The following is a 17829-nucleotide window of genomic DNA, read 5'->3' as shown; positions in this document are numbered from 1 at the left end:
GTCTGATAGGAACAGAGATGGCATTAACTCCTAAATTATGTGGATAGTCATACTGATTATATGTTTAATATCAAATTTTAATAGTTACATACTCAAATTTATGCAAAAAATATTCCTTGAAAGGTTAATATATGCCAGGCAGTACTATGTACAGGCATAGAGGACATACAGGCATATTAAAATGTACTATTACAGGGTACTTGGAAGGGACAAATAACCCAATTCAGAGGATCAGGGGGATTTGCTTTTCCTAGAGGGTTTGGCACAACTGAATCCAAGAAATGAATAGAAACTTCCAAGGTAGATAAATGATGAGGGGGATCAAAGTTTAAAAAGGAACTGGAGTGAGGACAAGGAAGTAGCACGTATATGAACACAGAAGTAAGAGAGCATTAAGTATCTATCTGAGGGGTGGAAAGGAATTTGGTTTGTTTCATCTGTGCACTAGAAAAGGGAGTAGATGCAGAAGAGGTGTGAGAAGGGGCTGGGCCACAACAATGGCCTTCTAAACCATGTAATGAAGTTGAAGTTGTGGTGCTCACAGAAGGTTGTTATCTGGGGCAGTGACTAACAGACCTGGCCTTTTAAGGGGTTAGGCTGGCTGAGATAAGTTGGGTCTAGAAGAGGGTGAGAATGCAGTTAGGGAGGTCATGAGGAAGCTGGTTAAGGAATCCAGATTAGAGATGATGCAATCAGAACAAAATGGTGGCAGTAGGAATAGAAAGATTTGGGCAAATTTAAGACAGATATATGTAGAAGTAAGACTCAACAGTTTTTTCTGTTTGATGAAATTTAAGAAGGGTTCTGGCTTGGCTTTGTCAATGAAGTTGATTATGATGCCATTTTCTCTGAGAAAGCATGTGAAGAGAAGCAGATAATAGAAAAGAAAAGAAAAATGAAGAGGGTATGCTTATCTTGGGACACGCTGAGTTAGAAGTGAATGGGATATCTAGTGGAAATATTCCAGAGGTAGATGGATAAGGAGCAAAGGAGAGAGAAGTCTGGGTTGGAGATAAATATTTGGGCTCTATAGTAGGTCGTGATAAATAAAGCCTAGAGAAGAATTAAGATTATCCCAAGAATATACAGGGAGAATATTTAGGGAGAAGACCTGGCCAGGGCATGTCACTAGAAAATACCCATCTTAACATCATTCATTTACCTAACATTTTTTAAGTGTCCACTCTGTGTCAATTACTGTTTTAGGTACTATAGATATAGAAATGAATAAAATATAACAACAAGCTCTGCAGACATAACTATTATTCTGAGGAAGGCAGATAATAAATAAAATCTAAAAGTATTATGTCAGATAAGTGCCTTGTAAATAAAAGCAAAGCATAAGAAGGACAATGCATTGGGTTAATATTTAACAAAAGACCTAAAGGAGATGAGGAAGTTTGCCATGACAGTACCTGGGGAAAGCATTTGAAAAGGGAGAACAACAACTTATAAGGCCTTGAGACAGCAACATACTTGACTTATTCCAGGGACAGCAAAGAAACCAAAGTGGCAGAAGGGTTTGATGGGGGAACATTAGGAGAAGTGAGAGGGTAACCATAGGCTAGGCAGTAGAAGTCCTTAAATGCCATTAAAGAAATTTTGGACTTTCACTCTGAGTGAGTTGGGAAGAAAGTGGAGAGTTTTGAGTGAAGGGATAACATGATCTGTTTGTCATTTTAAGTGTATCACTCTGGCTGTTAAATGTATTACTTTCTGCCTATGCCCTTGAACCTGAGGGCAAAAAGACAGGTTTGAAGCTACTGCAGTCATCCAGGTGAAGGATGGTGGCTTGTACCAAGGTGGCAGCTCTACGATGTCAGGAAGTGATCATAATCTGGGTATATTTTGAAGACAGAGCTAGTAGGACTTCCTGTATTTTGAACGTGTAGTAAAAAAAAAAAAGCAAATAAAAACTGATGACTCTAAGATTTTATTCTAAGCACCTGGAACAATGGATCTACCATTTATTAAGATGAGATTATGGAAAGAGTGCATTGTACTATAATTTACTGAACACATATGCATTGAACATCAATGGCTAGGTGTCACATTGCCAGGGACTGGAAGTACAGTGGGGGCAAAGACCTTGATAAGGTCTTGAACATTTCAGAGTTTACAAAATAGCTATTAATCCAATAATTAGGAAAAATGGAAAATTGCAACTGTGATGAGTATGATAAAGGATGGGCCCAGTGAATTAGAAAAGCCTATTATATGGGGGTTGAATCGGTGAGGGAGGTGTGGAAGGTAAATGCCATGAAGCGGAATGATTAGAGGGTGAGAACTGAAGTAAGAGTAGATGTTAACCACAAGGGGGAAGGGAGTATCTAAGTGAAGAATGTTCTAAAAGTGAAAAAATAGTATGTTTGGAGGCCATGTGTGGGTAGAAAGCCTGATGTGCTTGAAGCAGTAAAATAAGACCTATATCAGGGGTGGAGGGTGAAAGGCAGCAAGGTTTCTGAGGAGGCAGGAGACAGTGGTAGAGGGAGGTCTAAGCAGGATATTGTTTTTTTATTTATTATACGAAAAAGAGTTATGAGAAGCCAATGAAATGCTTTCAAGGGGAGGAGGTGATATGATAACATTTTCAGCTTACGAAAATATCTCTAGGCTGGTCCTGTGAAGAATGAATTGAAGCAGGAGAAGAGCAGAATAAGAAAGACTATTTAGGAGCTACTACAAGCAAAAAGCTCTGGCAACTGGAGGTTAGGATATTGAGGATAGAGATGAAGTGAAGAGAGAGTGGCAAGATAATGAAGATGTAAAAAAGACGAGATATGTTTATTGACTGGAAACGCCAAGGAAGAAAATGGTAATGTTAGGAATGACCCATAGGTCTCATGTTGTACAAATGAAAGTAGCACAAGTTTCACTGATATAGAAACACTATAGGGAGTCAGAGTACACATGAGTAAGAAGAGTTAAGGTCATGAGTTTAGTCTTAAACTAGTAAGTATAAACGTTAAGTAGGCAGTTGTACATACCAGTTTGGAGCTCAAGGAAAAAAATCTGGCTGAACGTATAAATTCATGAATTATTTGCATATTTGAGGCCATGGGTATGGACACCGTAACCTAAGAAGAAAATGTAGAGTGAAAAGAGAATAGGGCCTAAGATAGAAACTTGAAGAATTCCAATGTTTAATGCTGAAGTGGAGAAAAATGTGCTGATATGGGATAAGGCAAATGAGCCAGAGATAGAGTAGGAAAGCCAGGAGGGTGTTGTATTACAGATGCCAAGGTACATGAATGTCTCTAGAACTAAAGAGTGGTCAACCATGTTAATGTATTCCATAGGTCAGTAAGAAGACAACTGGAAACCATTCATTAGGTTTAGTTTCCATGAAAGTTCTTGATAACCTTAGTGAGATTTGTATTGACAGAATGACTAAAGTGGAATCCAAGTTGAAGTAAACAGAAAATAAGGAAACAGAAGACTGGAAGACAGCTCTTCTAGAGGAGTGACTGTGAGGGGAGAGGAGCCTTAAATACAGGGGATGCAGGGGAGTATGAACATGAGGGAGGGCTTTCTTAGAGGAAGAGTCCTAAATATGTTTAAAATTAAATGTGAATGATCCAATAGAGGGGAGATTAAATATATAAGAGAAGGTAGGGGTAAACTCTACTCTCTATAGGATCTCAATATCTCTTATACCTTTGTAATATATCTAAAAAGGGAAAATGGGGATGACATCCAGAACATAGTTGGAAGGACCATCCTTAGAAAAGAGGAATTAAATCTCTTCTATCAGAGTAGAAAACAGATGGAATATCTATAGGTAGGTAGGCTTATGTGTTTGAGAGTGAAATAGTGAGTCATCTGATGACTGCCATTTTCCCAGTAAATAATGGATTAATTTGCCTTGTTCTTTGGCTTTCTCCATCAGTGTGCTACATGCTTACACAAAGAATAAGGTTTTGTCAAATGGGTGCACTGAAACTGAGGAGCAATGGAATTTAGGCTTTTGACAGGGGTGTTGCTAAAACAATGGAAAACTGTCCCCACTGTCCAAGGAGGGAAATAAAGCACAGAATGGCAGCATCAGTGGTCACTGATTTCACAGATTCCATCACCACTTTTGGTAACTACAACTCAAACCTATGGTCCACTGGCCATGGGCAAGCATTAATACTCTTATCTACTGAGGCAGCGTATAATTTTCTTAAAATCCTTATTTCAAAATAAGGTTTTACAGAAGGTTGCAAAAATAGTACAGAGGGCTCATATACCCTTCACCCAATTTCCCTCAATGGTTTCTCTGTGGTATCTATAGTATAACAGCAAACCACGGAAATTAGCATTGATACGTGTGTGTACAGTCCTGTTATTTTATCACACATGCAGATCTGGATGATCACCACATGCAGATCTGGATGATCACCACTGCCATTAAGATACTGAAATACTGCATCAGCACAAAATCTTCCCCGTGCTTCCCTTATACAGTCACACCCATCACTCTCCCCGCCACCACCCCCAACCCTCAGTGGCCACTAATATGTTCTTCATCTCTATAATTATGTCATTTTGACAATGTTATAGATGCAGTGTGGGAACCTTTTGATTGGCTTTTTTTTGCTCAGCACAATGCTCTGAGATCCATCAAGCTGCTGCATGTAACAGTAGTTCATTTCTATTCCTGATTAGTATTCCATGGTTTGAATGTACCACAGCTTGTTTAACCATTCCTCCACTGAGAAACATTTTGGTTGCTTTTCGTTTTTGGCATTTAAAAATAAAGCTGCTCTGAATGTTCACATACAGGTATTCATGTGGACCTAAATGCTCATTTCTGTGGGATAAATGCCCAGGAGTGTGATTTCTGCATTGTACAATCAGAGTGTGTTAAGCTCTTTTAGAAGCTGCCAAACTACTTTCCAGAGTGGCTGTACCATTTTACATTCCCATCAGCAATGAACAAGAAATTAAGTTTCTCATTTTCACCAGCATTTGGTATTTTCACTATTTTTTATTTTTATAGGTAGCTGTGCAAATTCTACCTGTATTAACATCCCATTAATTTTTAAAAAATAATTTTTAGTCAATGTTTATCATTTTTATATGTCAGTAAATTCAGGAAAAGACAGAGTTTGAAGTATCTAGAAGATAATCTGTAAATGATATTGACTATTATTGTAAAACCTGCAAAACCCTAGGGCTCCTCACTGAAGGTGGCGGTAATCTGCCTGGTCTCACCTTCATCCATAATGGCTTGCCACTGATGGCCTTGTTTTGGGTACGAAGTTCTAACCCCAGAGGCCTGACACTGCCAGTCTCTGAATCCAGGACCCCCTGCAGGACAAGGTGGATTCTCACATATCCGGTATTGTTTTCTGGGGCCATTGCAATCCCTTGCTTCAGAACCTAACCTAGAAAAGATAGTACAAACAATCAATTTTATCTTTTATGTTACAATAATTATTAAATATTAATAGGAACCCATGCTATTATATTAATAATGTATAATCCTTCATAAGAATACATTAAACAATTGGCAATAGTAGGAAGGAAATATGTTAATTTAAAATCTATATATTTTCTTCAATCCTTGGTCAATTTATCTTCTGAAATACGTAAAGAAATAAAAGTCAACTTAATCTGAAAATAATACAGAGGAGTAAAAGAAAGAGGCCAGGGGAAAAATAGAAAGCCTGCAATTCCATGAAGTGGCTTTATTCTTAGACTTTTTAAGGAGAGGCTTTACAAGTTTTCACATAAATACTGGGAGCTCCAGAACTTTCGGTGAAGGAGCTATGGCCCTGTCCTTCACGCCATCAGAGTTAAGGTATATAAGCTAAAAGGACTTTCTTACCCACTTTCCTAAAATCACCCTAAAAATGGTGGGGCTGAGACAGCTGATATTATAACACTAGCTATCTGTACACACCCTTATAAAGCTTCCATTACCCATCAGCTGTAGCTTTTATTCCTATTAATTTTGTTCTTATTTCCTCTTTCTGAAGTCCTGTCGTCTTCCTGCTTTTTGTATAGTTCCTTTAAGTGCCACTTAGCCTTTCTATTATCTGTCTCCCTGCTTATTTAAACATAACTGTTTATTTGGCTTGCTCAAGAAATCATCCTTTGTAGCTTTTAATCATTTATTCATAGAAGAGCTGGTCATTATTCTCTTCTTAAAAGGGAATTTTTCCATATTGTTAATAGTTGGGGGATTTTTCTGCTTTTCAAAATAGAATAAGGTTTGGAAAACTTCTTTGACTTTTTAACATGGTTTATCAGTGAAACCTTTCCATTTCAAAATTGAAGAAAAGATGCCCTCCCCCAAACCAGGAACTTTGCTTTTACCCAAGACATCTGCGCTCTCGACTGCTGATTCCAGAACTGCAGGTTCGGCTACAAGGACTCCATATGCTCCATTCTCCAGCCAGATGTTCAGGTGATGAGGTCCTGCTGGTACATTCTCCAGCCTTACACCACTATTCCAAAAGTTATGTCTTAGGTGAACAAATCAGGGCACAACTGAAATCATTCACTGGCCTATACAGTCACTGGAAATGCAACTAAATCAGGTCTCCTAAAGCCTAAAACATATGGAATTGAAGACCAAACATAAGTTGGCAAATGCTTTACATCATAATAACATAATGGTCCATTGCTCATATTTCTCATGTCAGAGTATATAGTCTTATCATCTAGTCATGAAAGCCAGAACACAGATATTTGTTACGATAGCCCTAGAATTCAGGAATTGAAGATGAAGGTGATAGAGAGGAAATTTGGGGTAGCATGAGCAGAAAAGGAAAACTAACATATTCTAAGAAACAGATAACAATTTAAAAGGGACAAATACAGTCATATGTAAGAGGAAAGTACGAAATCTGGGTTTAAGAAGACTTTGAGCAAATTTAGCAATTTTGATTCAGAATGTCATTGATAGAGGGCACTTTCTCTCCTGGTAAGTAGATAAGTTATATACATATATTGAATTTTAGAACTTGACTTAAAATGTTTTTTTTTTTTTCTTTTTCCTAAAAGTGTTCCCATCAAATTCAAGCATTCACATTACAGTGAGTGTTCTTTTGAAAGCCAAGCTTGTTTGAAAGACCTGGACAATTAAGACTTCTTGAAATTCTGTCATTTCATTCCATTTATTCTGTACTTATTTGCTATATATTAACCAGGAAATAGAACCACAAAAGAAGAGAGAGGTGTGTGGTCATTCTCTTTGTCAGCTTTAAACAAAGACAGTAAAAGTTTTTTCCCAGCGGTCACTGAGGAATGGTTGCCAGGATTTGGTAGACAGATTACTGGAATTCCTCTTTTCCTGGAAAATCAGATGGTCATAATAAACATGTCAAAAGGCAAAACCTGATTGAATAAAACCATGTTGGGAATAATAAATAAGGATTAGGTATACTTAGATTTGTGATTGTATGAGCTGAGGTTGAATACCTGATCCTTCTAGCTCTAAATGATTTTCTGCATTTAATTGCACATGCACATGATTTATAAGGAGATTTTGAAAAACTGCAGAAATTCTTTGATTCTCAACTTTCCTATTTCCAAAATGTGAATAATAATCATATTTACATAATAGAATTTTTGCAAGAGTTAAATGAAGCACTAATGGAAATGCACAGTATGCCTTAAGCATTTAGTAAAAAAAACTGTAATAATAATAGTATGCCATTATGTGTATCATTATATTAATACTAACTTTCAGAAATCTAAAGAAAATTCTCTTCATTCTGAACTTTATTGATTTCTCCATCTTTCTTTACAAATATATGATTTTAAATGTTTTTAGAAAAGAAAAATTTAAAGGGTATATTACATAGCTTTGTTTGAGTCAATGTTTTTCTATACAATAAAATAACAGATCCTTGTAGATTTTCTCTAATACTCTCAAAATTTAAACTGAACCTCTTTTAGATTCATGAAGTTTTAAATCTAGCCTTGGGAAAAAAAGTCTGAACAGTTTACTGTAACAATATGCTCAGACGAATTATCATTAAAGAGACTGGGATTTTCTACGAAGATGAATTCTGAAAGTTGGGAAAAGGGGAAAAAAGAAAAAGTCAATGTAAAGTATTTTAAAGTTATTTACTGGTTTTAAAAGCCTAAAAATTTTATGCCTTCATGAAAAAATCCAATATACAAGCTCTCAAACTCCAATCAATCAAATTGTTTTGGCTTTCTTGAAGCATGTTTACTTTACCCAGAGTGCATATTATCACTCCTTGCCCATTTAGCAGCAAGCTGGCATTGAAAGGCAGACTAGAGTTCATAGCAGATTAAAAATATTCTGGGAAGAACTGGGATCCAGACCTGTAAGTCATTTAAATTAGATTATATTTGGCAGATGAAGAGAAATGGAAACAGATATGTAGCCAATTTGCATAAGAAAATCCAGAGAAATTAAATGCAAAGCATAGTATAATATTTTAAAATTCATGACCTTGCAGATAACCAAACTGCTGAATGAAGCAGGGGAACCTGATTTTGTGTCTTCTAGGAGGTGCTGTGCTTCAACATTAAGGAAAATGTCAAACGTTTTGCTTAAACTGTTATACAAAATATTCTATTGAGTTTGTATATAAAATGACCCTGAAATGACCCTAATGCTTTTCATAAATTTTGTTTTATACATGATTTGTATATTTTTAGTCTCAAAGTTGATAATGTGCATGGTTTATAAAACTTAAAATTTTTCATATCTAGTAATCCAGTCTGATTTTTGAAAATGCTAAAGTAATATATAATATAGGCTATTTCTGGGAGACTACTGACCTAAAAACCATTGGCTGTATTTCTATTCTCTCAAATTTTTGTGTGGATCTGTCTACGAAGTTCATGAAAACACAGGATTGGAAGAAACAATGAAGATATCAGAAGAGTCTAATTATTCTAATATCAAATGTTCTTGTACATACATTGTTGAAAGAGAAAAAGAAAGGCAGTGAGTTCTGTACATATGCACGTTTGCAATTATTAGGACACTACAGTCCTCATTATTTTCAATATTGAATGATAATGATAATTTCAAGAAACTCAATTTAAGAAAATAAATGACTAAAATATATTGCATAGAATCTGAGAAAACGATCCAAAATTTTAGTAAACTGACACTTAACTCTCTTTTCCACTCTCCCAATTTCTTGCAAATATAAGGGAAAAACCATATATTTGTTGGATTTTACGAAATCATTACCAACTCTTTAATTTCTGTTTAATGTGAATGTAAACACAGATGATACCATAAAGAAAAAGAGGAAAAAAGAAACAGACTGCTTTTAATTTGGTAAATGGAGTTTATAAATAGTATATAAGTAGTAACCTTCAAAACCATTTTGAATCAAAAACTTCTGTAGGCAACTTATCAGACTTAATTCTATAATGTTAGATGAACAAGATTTATACAGCTAGACTAACATCACAAAAGTGCTATAAATTAATCTAAAGCTTTGTTCCCTGGCTGGCAATTTACTGAGATAAACAGTGTTTAGTGCAAATTGAAAGCATTCAAATATTTTAGCGTAGCCACACTCAACAACAGAGTTGGATGCTTTTTTCATGACAGCTGTACAACAGCTGTAATAGATGGATATTTGAAGAAGCCCACATGGCCTGAGAAACTGAGAGGTTCATTAGTTATTTCAATATACAAAGCATTACAGAACCACTAAAACTGTATTATTAACACAATAATACAGAAATAAAATATTTTACTCTGATAAGTAATTACAACTGTAAATCATTCTCATGAGAAGAAAAAAATAAGAGTAGAAATACATTTAGGATGCCAGATTATAAAACTCAAGAGATTCTTACGCTAGAGAAGAACTAAGTAAGATGTATGAGTTGTGTGATTTTGAGGAATTATGGCTATTTGATTATCTCTGTTTATTACTATTTTTGTGTTTAAGAGATTATGGAAATTATTGCTAGTGCAGTTTTATGATTCAAGCAATAAATTACATAGTGAAATACCATGAGGCTTGCCTAATATACATAATTTGTTGTACCTTGTACATAATTTTAAAAATAATAAAAGAAAACAGGCCCAAATTCTGATGCTCTATCTAAATGCACAGAAAAATATTTTTCAATGCTTTAAACAACTGACTGGTGTTTCAAATAAGTTTCCCCTCCAAGGACTCATTTTCTTATTGATAGTCTGTAGAGATAAAAGTCTATAGTCTTTAACATTTTTTTTGAGATTTAAACAATTTGCATTTTATTAAAGAAATTATAGAAATAGTATATAAATACATACTTAAATAAAAAATCCAGAAATGTCTTGAGAAAAGTTAAATTCCGTCTAACCTCTGATTGCTCCACTCCCATCCACCTGTACTTCTTCTCTTCCAAAAGGTAATCACAAATAATACTTTGGACTTTATATTTCAAAACATTTTCTATGAGTTTACAAACATACAGTGTATGTGTGTGGTTATGTTTGTGTGTATTAACATTTTACACAAACATTTTTTTCTTAAATGGTTTCATATAGTATCTTTTTTTTTTCTGATATGCCTGTGTACTAACAGCTATGTCTTACAGATTGTTCATGTTGGTTATATATATCTACCTCAATTTTATTAACAGCTACACAATAACCTTTCTTCTGCTGATGAATATTTTTTGTTGTTTCTAAATTCTCACCATTGCAAATTGCATTCTCACACAAGCATCTCACATAAGCATCCTGTATGTGGGTGGGTGTGTGTGTGTGTGCATCTTTTTGCACAAGTGTGTTTCCTTAGGAGAAATTTCTGGCCATATTTCAAATCATGGTTTGTTTTTTTCTTAACAGCACTCCACATAACTTAATATTTTCCCTAATTCACACCAAGTGTGTACTTCACACTGCTGTTTTTTTCAAATGTAATGAAAATTCATGTTCTTTAGATATAAGTTTTCTGATCTTACATTTAATAAGTAATGACCATTCATTCCCCTTTTACTTCATAGAATAAAAATTAGAAAATTCGAACTACTGAAAAGTTTTGTTTGATTAAATTAGCAACAATAACTACATATGAGACCTACATGCGTTCATATTCTTCAAAGGTAAACTAAAATAATTTTTCCACAATTGCTTTGTCCTCAAAATGCATACAAATAAATTCCTTTAGCCTTATGTAACACATTAAACAATTTAATAAGTCAAATATTTACTATTCTCCAGATCACTAATTGGTATATTTTATTTATGATTCTTGAATTGACAAGGAAAAATTATTGATTTCCACTTTGGCCTCCTAAGGCGATATGTTATATCTAGAAGGATTCATAAGCTTTGAGCAGTTTTTACTAGCTATGCTATAATTTGTGCTTATTTTACTTCTGTTCAGTTTAAATGGCAAAAATTAAACAGATTCACACTTTTTGTCAAAGTCATACATATAACTGATTCATAATATTATCACCCTCAACAACAATAAAAGCAACCATTTTAATATTAACAAAACAATCATGGATTTGTAAAAATAGGAAAAGATAATATAAAAATAGGCAAAATGCTGAAATTTTCATATATATTGAAAATATTCCATTAATATGAAGACAGATATATGTTTGACTGGCAGGAGAAAATTTCCCAAAATAAATGCAAGTTTCATTTAATATTCTTATTAAGTTCAAGAAACATTAATGACTTACCTTACCAGGGTCGCAGTCAGTTCCATCCATCGGTGGATCTAGTTTGGTTCTGCATTCTTTTTCTCCTTCCACTTTGCACCACAACCCAGTGCAGATAACATGCTAAAAACAAGGGCACAATAACTAATAAGGTGCAAGTATTGTAATTTTTAGGGTAAATCAATAATTTTTGTGAAAGCTATTTGATAGAATTGACTAAGAATATGCCTTGGGTAGTTTTAATATTAAACTCAAATTGAAAGAGTATATGATGATTTATTTATAGTGATGGGCAGAGAATTCTATAAAAACAGAAAATCTATTTAATAAAAGTAAATTTTTCTATAATTTTTAAAAATAAACACACATGTAATTATGTAAGATTATTTAATTTCCACAGAAAATGCAAGCTAAAAATATTTATTCATATCATTCTACAAACCAGGCTGGAAGAATTTGTGATTGTGTTTGTGGTATGTATTCAGTGCCTCCTGCCCTAAAACATATCCTCACTTATGCTCTGCTTGATGCTTAAATTCCATGGTTCATACTTTATTATTTTATCATATACGCTTGGCTTTTGGCACAATGCAGAAGCTCTTTAGTGGATATATTTCTACAAATTGTTATTAGTTATTATTTTCACCTCATTATAAATGGGTTTTGGATCTTTAGGTAGGAAAAAGTTGAAGGGAATTTTAAAAACTGGGATAAAGCAGCAGAGGCATTGCAAAAATGAAAGAAGAGAACTCTGAGGAAAGGCAAGAGAGAAAAGTATCAAGCACACTAAGCCACAGCTGTACCTGTAAGTGAGCCCAAGGCTATACAAATGAAGAGGAACAACTGACACATTCTTAAAAATACTTTACATTTCTGTAAGATGGTTGAAGTTTTTTTGGACACATTTAAAAATTGCATGGAAATATGGAATTCATGAGGGAAAGTAAAAGGTGATTTAATCTGTACTGAAGGTTCACTCCTCCTGAATCTTGGAGAAGAGTGGGAGGGCATCTAAATGAGGGTAGAGAATGCTTAATAAAGAGGTAAAAGTGGCTAAGAGAAGGAGCCATGAGAGATTGAGGAGATCAGTGTAATAGGAGGATGTATATATATAATGGAAGGGAGCAGTGAAATACAAGATTGAAAACATAGAACTGGATTTTTAGCAGCAGAAGTACCAGGTACTTGATATTTGTAGAGCATAGAAAGACATTTAGCAATGTGACCAGGAGATTGATAAGATTAAAAAAAAGTGGGTGGGTGGGGGGCTAGTTAGGGAAGCTTACTCTTATGGTAATATTACAAACAGACTAAAAATCACAGCAAAGTTAATGTTAAATTATGACTCAAATCTATTAAATATGCTGGGCAGTGTATATTAAAATAAGCATTTTATAAAGATCTGTTATAGTTCTAATATTAAATTTACAACAACTATCAAAATATGATCCTATTTTTTAAACTTTTTATTGCAGTAATGTATATACAACTTAAAATTTCCCATTTTAATCACTTTCAAGTATACAATTCAGTGGTATTAATCACATTGACAATATTGTGCTACTGTCAACATCATACATTACAGACAGGCCAATTGGTCAACATGTGCTTCCTTGGAGACATTTATATTTGAATGAACAAATCTCTAACCTGAGAATTTTAGTTTCTAAAAGTTTCTCTTCTTTTTTCCCCCAAAGACCTTCTATCAAGAATGTTTTACAACCATGGGGTCAAATGTTGACTTTTCCACCAAATAGAAATTACATTCAGTTTGTTTAGTTGTGTTATAAGAAGAATTATTTTAGTTAAGTTTATTAGTTAACCAATACATACTGAAATAAAAAGCAAACCTCCGAACTATAAAATTAGATTAATATAGCTCCTTGAACATTGTTGGTGGCCTAACTTCTGACCTCCCACCATTATCTGGTCTTCAAAAACTCAGGTACTCTAATTGATTCCCACAATTAAGGCATAAAAGCAAACTTCACAACTTTTCAAGATAAGCATAGCCTCATAGAATAAATCTCACAAAGAAGACACCTCTTTTGCCTTTAATGTTTGATAGGCCTAGGATTCTTACAGTAAGTAAATTACAGACTTATTCTTGAAAAGAACTCACTGATTCAGGAGTTCAAACTGTCAAAAGAAAAGCAAGAGTATTTTGGAGAAATGGTATGGACTTTTCACCCTAAGACATAGAATTTCTAAGCTGTATGATATTACTGCTATTACATATCAAGTCCTTTACCTAGATCATGAGGGTGAATGTGGGGAGAGGGGGAGGTAGAGAGCAGCAATTTAGACTGTCTCAATAAAATGTCTCCATATGCTACACAGGCTAGAGTCAAATATATTTCTTTAAACTTGATGGTGAAACTAAATATGTCCCAATAAGTAAAAACTGATAAAACTTAAAATGCTCTGCATAGGATTTACAACAGTAATGCACACTTAAGCATTTCCTTGCAACCTTATAAAAATAATGCAATATTCCTTCTTATTTTCTATAATAAGAAGAGAACATTAAAAGCCTACAATATGAATTCTGATGTATATCTCAAGTAGGCTTGTAAAATATCTACATGGATTTCTTTGTAGCACATAATGTCATTAAGCTGCACTGAAATCTTATTGTAGGTATTGTGTGCATCTTCCAACATAAAATATCAATAACTTAACATTTGATTGCAAATGTAATTAAGTTGTAGAATAATTTAAAAAACGTTATTTCCTAAACACAATGATCCTTAATATTATTAAGAACAGAGGGAGAGGAAGAGAAATAAACACAGAGGAGCAAAGAGAGAAATTAATAAAGTAGAAAATAAAGACTCAGAGAAGCAGACTTGGCCCAATGGATAGGGCGTCCGCCTACCATATGGGAGGTCTGCAGTTCAAACCCCAGGCCTCCTTGACATGTGTGGAGCTGGCCCATGTTCAGTGCTGATGCACACAAGGAGTGCCCTGCCATGCAGGGGTGTCTCCCGTGTAGGGGAGCCCCAAGCTCAAGGAGTGTGCCCCATAAGGAGAGCTGCCCAGTGTGAAAGAAAGTGCAGCCTGCCCAAGAGTGGCACCGCACACACAGAAAGTTGACACAACAAGATGACGCAACAAAAAGAAACACAGATTCCCAGTGCCGCTGATAAGGATAGAAGCAGTCATAGAAGAATACACAGCAAATGGACACAGAGAGCAGACAACTGGGGGGGGGGGGAGATATAAGTAAAAATCTTAAAAAAAGAAAAGACTCAGAAGAAAAAACACAAAACTGAAATCTAGTTCTTTGTAAACAATAGTAAAGAGGAAAGTTAATCATGAAAAAAGAGAAGACAAAAATAAACATAGGAATGAAAAAAGGAGGCATAACTACAGATATCCCAGAGCTTAAAACAAAAATAGTAAGATATAAAAAATAATTTTATGCCAATAAAATTGACAGCTTATATGATATGGAAAATATTAGAAAATTAACATTTACTGAAATTGATCTAAGAATAAGTAGAAAAGCTGGACAGTTCTATAATCATAGACTAGTTAAAATGATAGTTAAAAATTTGTCCACAAAGACTATACCTAGTCCAAAATATGACTCTTTCAAGAAACCTGGATTCTCAACTTACATAAACCATCTAGAGAACAGAAAAAGAAGCAATACTTCTAAACTTTGTGATACTTTATGTTACTGAAAGTAGTCAAGAATTTTAAAAGAAAGGGAAATTAGTGACCTACCTCATTCACTATCTTCAATCTAAAAATTCTAAACAAAAAAAACAGACTGAGTCTGGTAATAGGTAAAAAAAAAATGCCATACACAATACCAAGTTGGATATACCCTTGGGACACAAGGTTGGCTTAACAGAGAATCAACTATAGTAATCAACCACATCAGTAACTTAAAAATCTATGATTTTTCTATCTAGGCCTATAAAACATTATGTAATTTAGTATCCATTCATTAATTTAAAAAAACTGTTAACAAAGTAATGGTAGAAAGAAACTTCTTTATAATTAAAAGGCTTCTATAGCATACATCATAATAAACAGTGAAATGCTGAAAGCTTTAAGATTAGGAACATAGAAAAAATGGCATCTTGGCACCAATATAAAGAAGGAAATAATGATGTGGCAAAAGGAAAAAAAAAACCTGTCAATCTAGATTCCTGAACTTATTTTTTTTTTCAAGACTGAAAGTTAAATAAACAATTTTTAGAGGAAATAAAAACTGAGGATTTATCACCAACAGACACCCTCACAAGGAACTTCTAAATGATGTACTTCAAAAGGAAGGAATAAGATCTCAGGAAAAAAGGTCTGAAAAGTCATGGTGATCAAACACACTGATAAATACGTTTGCAAATCTAAATAGTACTGGCTATATAAAGCAACACTAATTAGATTTTAATCATTAATTATAAACCTTTTTTAGTGGGGAGATATGCCAGACATGCTGCTCACTTAAATCTCAGAAACTTTATCCCTTAACAGAGAGATGGTCCTGCCAGTTAAACAAATCTGATGTTTTCTCTTTCATTTCTCCCACTCCACATCAAGACTGCTGTTGGGGAAGTTGAGTAATATGCATGGAAAGGAAGATGTGAAGTTCATGCATAGTCAACAAATGAAGTAATGGGCTGCAAAAGACTTTTCAATAAATGTCATCAGTAAGTATTAAAGAAAGTCAATGAGTAACAAGAAATTAAGAGAAAGGGGAATAGTCAGTAACTACTTAATGGAGGAAGAAGAAAGAATTAAAAAAGTGGAGGAAATACTTGAATTATTTGAGGTTAAAACTCATCAGAATTTTCTAGTATGAAAGAGATATAACACAAAAAAGTTTCCACTTCTGGAATGGTGGAGTATGTTCCCTGAAGACCATTCCTTCTGTAGATAAGAACTATAGACCGTGCACAGAATATAAAAAACACTACCAGAAGGCTCTGGAGATGGAACAAAGGCTGGCATATTTCGGAAGGGAAGTGAAGGAATCAGCACAAGGTGAGCTTACCATCTTTGCACCCTTGGCTTAAGAGAGGCTGGTGGTCACAGAATACCATTGAATGGCTGAAGAAACAGCAAAAAAAAAATGATTTTTTTTCTAAATGGAAGAAGACAGATCCTGGTGGTAAGAACTGCCAAAAACTAAAAAGAAAGCCCCGGAGGGGAACAGCCACAGGAGAATAAGTCTCAAACTGACCCACACTGCAAATAGTCTAGATAAGGGGAAGAGAGGATCTAAGATATGAATTGCTGCCCCCATAGGTGATACAAAGTTTCCAGTTTCAATCTAAACAATTTGTGTGCCTATGAAAATAAAAAATAATCTTTGGAGGCATATAACAGAATCCAGAGTCTCTACAACAGGTGTCAGCAAACTTTTTCTTTAAAACATCAAACTGTATTTATTTAAAACTTGTGGGCTATGCAGTCTGTCACAACTATATTACTCTAACATTGTAGCTTGAAAGCAACCACAGGGAAGCATGAACAAATGGATGTGGTTGTGTTTCAACAAATCTTTATTCACAAAAACAGGCTCAAGGTCATAATTTGGTAACCTCTGTTCTAAACACATTCACAATGTCTAGAATAATATAATCCAAAATTATTGACATATAAACAACCTAGGAAAACGTGATCCATTCTCAAGAAAAAAGTAAGTGAGCAGTTCAAACCTGAGCTAGAACAAATGACCATAAATGATTTAAAACAGGCATGATAAATATGTTCAGTGAGGTAAAGGGAAATTGGTCTATAATGAATGAAAATATAGGAAATCTCGAAAGAGAAAGAAAAAGTTATGAGATGGAAACTTTCATTTTAGAAGTGAAAAATACAATATGTGAAATTAAAAACCTACAGGACAGGCTTAGTGGTAGAATGAAAATGATAGAGGAAAGTCAGAAAACTTGAAAATACATCAAGAGAAACAATATAATATGAAGGAAAGAAAAATATGAATGAGGTGCAGATACTTGTGAGAGAATAAAAAAAGGTAATGCATTGTAACTGGAGTCTCAAAATGAGGGGAGAAAGAGGACAAAGTAAAAAAGTATTTGAAGAAATGATGTCTATACACTTCTTCCCAAATTTGGTATGACATTTACAAAGTCAAGAAGTTGAACAAATTGCAAATAGGATAAATATGCACAAAAACATACCCAGGCACATCATAGTCAAACAGTTGAAAATCAAGGACAAAGAGAACACCTTGAACACAAACAG

At 34.3% G+C, this 17829-nt stretch overlaps 1 protein-coding gene across 1 annotated transcript in view; it reads right to left on the bottom strand.

Annotated features, from left to right (window-relative positions):
• ADAMTS19 (ADAM metallopeptidase with thrombospondin type 1 motif 19) overlaps positions 1-17829 on the bottom strand; it is a 283954-nt gene that overhangs the window by 79566 nt on the left and 186559 nt on the right. The window contains exons 11-13 of the mRNA XM_004462171.5: positions 11626-11727; positions 6307-6437; positions 5200-5372 (exon numbers count right to left, since the gene is read on the bottom strand). Coding sequence (XP_004462228.1) covers positions 5200-5372; positions 6307-6437; positions 11626-11727 — 406 coding nt within the window. The remainder of the gene's footprint in view (positions 1-5199; positions 5373-6306; positions 6438-11625; positions 11728-17829) is intronic.

Source organism: Dasypus novemcinctus, chromosome 2 (assembly GCF_030445035.2).
Source record: "Dasypus novemcinctus isolate mDasNov1 chromosome 2, mDasNov1.1.hap2, whole genome shotgun sequence".
NCBI lineage: Eukaryota > Metazoa > Chordata > Mammalia > Cingulata > Dasypodidae > Dasypus > Dasypus novemcinctus.
Note: the sequence above shows the minus strand (reverse complement) of the source record. Positions and strands in the feature narration are given on the sequence as shown.